This window comes from Geospiza fortis, unplaced genomic scaffold (genome assembly GCF_000277835.1).
Source record: "Geospiza fortis unplaced genomic scaffold, GeoFor_1.0 scaffold192, whole genome shotgun sequence".
Classification (NCBI taxonomy): Eukaryota; Metazoa; Chordata; class Aves; order Passeriformes; family Thraupidae; genus Geospiza; species Geospiza fortis.
In genome coordinates, this window is record NW_005054315.1 from 5,510,589 (window position 1) to 5,517,681 (window position 7,093).

The window sequence follows — 7,093 nt, forward strand, 5'->3', positions numbered from 1 at the left end:
GAGGACTAGGACAACTCTTCATGGAAACACAGCAGACATCTTAAAAATGCTCACTCTAGCACAACTATTCTAGGCAATTTCAACATTGTATAGTGTTTAATGCATATAGGAAATAGAAATTCCTGGAAACATCCCGGAAGAGGATACTGAAGTGGGGAGGGAACCATAAGCAAAAGTAAGAAAATTAGAGAAAGAAAAAAGAAGTAATAAACACCCCATTTCTGAGGGTCATCTCATGACTTCAGAGAGGTACTGAGCAGGTATCCACCCCTGAGCTTGGGTTCCTTTCATAGTCCATGGAGATAATGGGTGCATGGAGGACACATGTCATGTCTCCCTGAAGAGAACATCTCAGATGTGTTGAACAGTGTGCATGCTGGCAGTACAGATCTGGTTTTCTATTGATTATAAAAAAGCCTTGGGGATTGGAAAATGTCTGGTTTTAGTCAGATGATTCCCATCTGTCTCTAAGGGGTTGAACATTTCATTTTTTCCAAGTAAGTACAGCCCTGAGAAGTGTATTTAATAATATACACTTTCCTCATTGATTAGTTATTTAAATAAAAAAGTATAGCAGGCTAACTTTGGTTTCTCTAAGGAGGAGATGCCAAAAGAGGAATTCAGATTACATATCTTCTTAATAACTACTTTTGTATTTTTGTTTACAATAAAAATCCAATACATATCAGGTGCTGGAAATTACATAGAAAAATTCAGGATAAACTGTCAATTGTTACACTGTATTAAAATAACTAAATCCCTCTAGGTCATGACAGCATTTGTCTTTTTTTTTTAGATAAAGAGACTGTAAACACTTTTGACTTATTCCCATGAGTCAGGCACTGGTTTTTCCCCCTCTCTGTTTGAACCAGCGGATTATTTCTGATACTGAACCAACTACTGAGGAAAGCTTGCATGGGTCACAATGACTGCAGGCATAACAGAGTCTGTGCACTTCAAACAGAGAATGTTTTCAGGGTCTGTTGCAGAACTGTTTTCCTAAGTAATACTGATTAGTTATATTTGCTACCAGCTTCATATATAGAAGTATCACCTTTAATGCCATCCCAAGCCCACTGGGAAAGGAGCAATCAATGATGAGTGGGCAAGTGAGGAGCTGCTAAGAGTGGTTTTGCACTGGGAGATGAGTACTTGCTGCGTCAAAGCTCAGAAAACATCAGATGAGCTCTTGCAGGATCAAGCCAAGTGAGATGGTGTCTTTTATGTGGAAAAAACCGTATCTTTTCACAGAAGAGTTGTTTATTGCATCTGAGATCTCAGCTGCCTCCCATAAACAGAGAGTTTCCAGTATGTCGGAAGTTTATGCTCTAAATGTAAGTACCTTAGTTTAAGGCAGTGAGTCAAAGACACAGCATATAAAATCAAGTTAAAATACTGAGAAGAAAATTATTGTTTAAGGTCACAAGGCAGCTGAACTTTAAAGAAAAATCATGAGCAGCTCCATTTCTCATTCATTGTGCTTTCTGGCAGTTTACAAGGGAATAAATTGATAACTGCTTTAATATGACTGAAAAGATTATCTACCCACTGAGTTGAGTACATGGTTTCTAAAAAGATTAAAGTCCTCATTTAGGTATGACCCTGAGTTATCAATGGACATTAGGAAACATCTACATGCCTTACTTAAGTTCAAATAGGACTGCAGCTCTCTGCTGCACCAAGGACTGACAGGATGCTGTGTGGGAAGACACAGACATCAAGTCACACAGCTTTTGTATGACATAGTCATCTCTGGCTCCTCTAGAATAGTGATGTTCTTTTACACAACACTCATCAGAATTCATTTTTTACAATGAAATATTGGAAACAACTTCTTAGCCAAGCTGCCACGTATTTTAACCACCATGAAGGTTAAGAAAGAGAAAAACAACCAGCTGAGAACAAGAGCTAAGAGTTCAACAGGCACAAATATTTCCCTGCTAGTGAGGAATTCCTAGTGCCTTGGAACTGTTCCAGCATTACAATCTCGTGTTGGATTTCTGTAGCCAGAGACAGCTTTGTCGTTCTCATATGTATCAATCTGCTTAATATTTAATCCTGATATGACATGGCATAGAGTAGTGGTTCTAAAAATGAACTCCAGAAGTCATCTGAGCTCAAATTCTGCCTGTCCTACATGTTTGGGAAGTTTACATTAGTGCAAGTATCTTGAGAAAAGACAATTTTTTTCTGAAAGTTTGCATCTGTCCAGAGATTCGAAATGTTTAATAAGGCACTGTGCAGAGATTACATGTGAGATGGTCAAAACTGCAAAAAAACCCCTAATCTTAGGATGGCATATCACTTCCTGTGTATGCAGTCTCTATGGGAGTGCCTTAAAAATAATACATTTTTCCTAAACTAAAATCTAAGTCTTAGTCATTTCATGATATATTTAACCATCTTTTTTTCACCTTGCCTGCAAAGTTTACTGAGAGTTCAGCTGTGAAAATAGATCCTGTCCCTGTGTCACTTTCCATGTTTGCTTAAATGTATAACCATGAGCCTGTTGAACCATGATGAAGTGGTGTGTAATGGCAGCAAATTTTAAAAATCCATCCATTTCCCCAACTCAGTGACATGTGCAATTTCCACTGCAGTGACCTACTTAACAGAGCTGCAATCAAGGACAAGCACCAGGGTAAAATCATTTACTCTGGGAACAGACCATGCTGTTTCTCCTCTAGCTCCATTCCTGGTGCTTCCCCAAATCAAGACCCAACAGCTTATACTTCCAAAGCAGATCTCACAGTATTTAATTTTCTCCTTAAAAGCCCCATTACATGCTTATTGATCAGCATCTGCACTTCCCATTAGATTCCAAACCTTGTGCTTTCCACATATGATTTGAAATCACAAAGCAGATATAGGGATAGCAGCAAGTAATTAAACCAAAAAACTACACTTTGTCCATAATTTTTCTCCCCTGGTGGTCATTCTTGGGTCATGGTTTTTCAGTGCCTGGGGTAGGCAATGGATTGCCTGGTAAACAGCTTACTCGATTTCCAACCAAGCGACATCAACGTACATGGCACTGTCAATACTGCTGGGAGGGGAATCAGAGGTGCTCTCCAGATCACATCCCAGGCATGTGATTTTTTATAAAAGTGATCTCTCACCTTGCATTTTCATTTGAAACAAATCTCAGCTTTCTACTTACAGTCCCTCTGGTTTCATCCAAGCCACAGACCTGAAGGATAACACCTTCACTCTCCATTTGGTTTAAAACACAAAGGAGGCTTCCACTGTATCATAAAACAAGTGAGAGGGGGGGGAAATGACCTTAAAAGTACAGTCCTGCTAGAAGATTTGCAAGTATGAAGTGTTTTTATAAATATTTTAACAGTTTGAATTTGTCTTAAGTGTGTTTTACAAATCATTAAATAATCACCAAGTTGTGAAGATTAGCGGCCCGCTTAAAGTTTCTTCATGATTTAGAAAAATACTGCAGTTAGGAAAAAAAAACCTGTGTGTATCTTCATTATCCTCATTTAGTACAAGAAAGTGCAATTCTAGTGGGGCCACTGAACTTAGAGCATCACAGAATCATCAAGGTTGTAAGAGACCTTCAAGATTATCTAGTCCAACCAGCAACCCAGCACCACCATCATTACCCCAAAACCATATCCCTAAACACCTAACATGATTAACAGTGTGTTCCTATACTGTTATTTATCCTAGAAGGATCATCTACCCCATTATAAAAATAACCCCAAACATATAAGAATATTGACGCATTTACTCTTACCAACCTTGATGCTGAACTTCAGTTCATCTTAATTACCTTTCCTATTACACATCTCTTTTCTGGATCTTAGTGCCCTTTCTCTTATCTTGGATGGGCCAAAATAGGACCTGAGGTATCGAGGATGGAAAGATAATTTTTTAGCTAATAAATGTATGAGATTTTTTTAGGAATAGCTAAAGAATGAATAATTTTATTTATCAGCAGATAAAATTTGTTTGCAAAGACACATAAATATTAGTCAATCTTCTACTCTTATTTGCTTTTACTCATGCTATATCCCAATCAATATTTTTTATTTATAAATCTGCAAGCAAACTTCTTCATTATGCCCTTTACACACATTAATGAAAGAACACATGTGAGTGCTGCAAGACTTTCACATGAACTATGCACAGTTTAATAACTACCTGCATTTAGGCTGCCTCAGCTTCCCAGGATACCCCACTGACAGCACCAACACCACTCAGAGGAGCTGAGGTCACCTTTGGCATTCTGGGTTTTGCTGGTTTGATTGTGTGTTCCTTGATGATCTAATCAATTTTAAGAATCACAGCAGAAACTATCACATGAAAACAGATAACACAATAGCACAGAAATCTGCACTCCTGCCATGCATCCAATTCATGTAGATGTGACTTTCAAGAATTGTTCCACAAACAGAATACCCTGGCAGAAACTTACCCATTTGCAGGTTTAATTCCACGGTCAGTGGGATGGTAACTCACATGTATTCAGACAGAAGCCAGCACGCTCAAAAGGGCACCTTTAACATACCTTTTTTTCTAAGCCCTTGAACACCTACTTCTTTTTCTCCCTCTCTTCAAATGTTATTCCTCCCTTCCACTGGTAAATAATAAGAAGAAAGCTCAAAGTATGGAGAAAAAAACCAGTCCTGGCTTCTTTCTGCCTGAGAAAACTACTTACAGAAATACTGGAATATATAAAACACATAAAAATGGAAATGAAACCTGGAAGAAGACATGTCATTCTGCTCAGCACAGACCAAACAGAAAACCTACCGAAACAAGCCAAGGTACTATTTACCATAAAGTCTATTTTTGGATGGCCGAAGTGCCCTTATATTACAAGCATTCCTAACTCCTGAGACTTCACTTTGGGCCAAGCAGCAGTTTCTCAGAGGAAGCTGTCAGGATGAGTTAATGGCCATGAGTGGAGCGCACATATGAGGAAAGGACAGGTACCAGAGACACACCATTGGAAGTAGCAAAGAGTTTATAATTCAGGTTGAGAGCATGTGTTTGAATTCAGCACCTGATTTTACATCAAGAGCTGTGGGAGCACTTCTTGGGTCAAAGGGCCTACACAAGGTGTGCTGCAATCCAGGGCTGGAGAAGAGCCAGGAATGTGTTTGTCCTGTCCTTCTGGCCTGGAGGCACCAAATCAAGGATGCAAACCAAGAGGGAGCTGTGCCAAATCCCCTGGTCTGGGTTAGGTACGAATCACACCTAGACATGCACCCACAGGCCAGTTCATGCTTTAGTGGATCTTTTTAAGAATGTAGAAATACATGAAGAAAGGGTCACTGCTTGGTGATGCAACAGGCATCTTCAAGCAACAGGCCTCATCCTTGGAGGGATGAAGGTTGCCCTCTGACTGTTCATTGTCCTTTATCATCTTTTAATTAAAAAATCCAGTTACAACACTTACATCTAGCAGTGCAAAAGATGGTTGCAAAAACATTTTGTCTGGACAGGAGAGCAACACTGAATACTTTTCCCATCACTTCTGGCAAATCTATTCCTGCAACTTAATTTTCTACTGAAGCGGCAAGCTAAATATTTTGCTTTGCAGAACAGAAATCATCTGATGATAAGAACTCACTATCTGGGACAGGAGTAATTCATATTATAGATTGAGAGATAATTAGAAATGGTAAATATAGTACTTTCAGGAGACTTTGTTCATGACAGAAACTGCACTGAGGGACTGCAGTTTAGCAATGGCACAGATTTTCCTGGAAAAAAGGGAAGTATTATATATGTTCATACACTTAACCAAACTCTCTCCAGTGACTCGCCTTTTTTTAGATTCCATTTTTAGCTCTTAGGAAATAAGTAATTTTGAAGAATGAGATATGTTAGGAAATATTTATTAGATCTATGCTACTCTTTCATAAAGTCTTTTTTTTTAATTTTTAAACTATGCAGGTCACTTGTGCTTGACCATAACAAGGCAACAAGACTATCCTTCTGTTCACCACAGAAGAGCATTTAGCTCCCTAATCATGTTGCTTAGTGCATCAGTGCTAAAAAGAATAGTAAAGAATCATCACTGAACTCTTACCAAAGCAGGAATTGACAAAGCCATACCACCTACAAGCATGGTCCCCTCCAATCCATTTGCCACGGATGTTGGATGCAAAACTGAGGGTAGTGCCCGAGATGCACACTAACATGTCACTGACGCTGATGTTCAGGAGAAGCATGTTGACTGGGTTACGCAGGGTTTTAAACTTGCAGAAGAGGATGAGGACAATCAAGTTATTCAAGAAACCAAAAAACAAGATTAATCCAAGAAAAACAGCCACTACTGTGTGCCCACTCCGCGAGAGTCCAGCCCTTGGCTCAACAGGATGTGCAGGTGCACCAAAGCTCAGGTTATACATCCAAGTGTGGTTCATTTCGGACTTTGTCATGGTTCAGTGAGGGCAGAGATGCTGGGTGCCCTTTGCTGAAGCAGTTCCCCAGAAGTCAATCCATCACAGATTAAATTCTCTCAGGAGCCTTGTCATCTTTGGTCAGATGAGATATCTCTTAGATGGTTATGCAGGTGTGAAACACTGTATTGCAGCACAGGACTATCTTCCTACACTGTGTCTTTCCAGGGGTCTGCTCTGCAGTAACTCCAGGGCAACAGAACCAAGTGAAAAATCACCTCAAATTCATCTTTCTTGCTTAAACCTAGGATAATAGTAGGTGATCTTTTTTGATGTTCAAAATGGAAGGTATCTTAAAAAGATGCTTCAGCATGGTGTCCTTCAGAGCAAAGGACAGCCTTATCAACGACAGCTACCCTCCTTTCCTCTGACAATGGATGTCTTTCTGAAAATACAGAAAAAACAAATGGTTAAAACCAAACAACTCTTTCCACACAAAAACCAAAAAATAAGTACATCATTTATTAACAGCTCCTCCTGTTTTGAACTGTAACATAAATATCTCTCATTCTTTTCAGTTTTTACTCTGATTTTTAACAGAAACATCAGTTTGTTTACATTTCCTTGGATGTTTTAGGCAATTTTTCCCTAGCTCACAGTTCAGCATGGAGAGGGTCATTTGCACCTTCCTAGCAAAGTTCCTCATGTGAGCAAATGCATGGCAAAAC

General features: G+C 39.2%; 1 protein-coding gene across 1 annotated transcript in view; it reads right to left on the bottom strand.

Moving 5' to 3' along the window:
• The window catches only part of LOC102033201 (pinopsin-like), a 75,001-nt gene extending 68,442 nt beyond the window's left edge, over positions 1-6,559 (bottom strand). The window contains exon 1 of the mRNA XM_031056226.1: positions 6,053-6,559. Within this exon, the coding sequence (XP_030912086.1) occupies positions 6,053-6,404 (352 nt within the window). The 5' untranslated portion in view covers positions 6,405-6,559. The remainder of the gene's footprint in view (positions 1-6,052) is intronic.
• Positions 6,560-7,093: the final 534 nt, after the last annotated feature.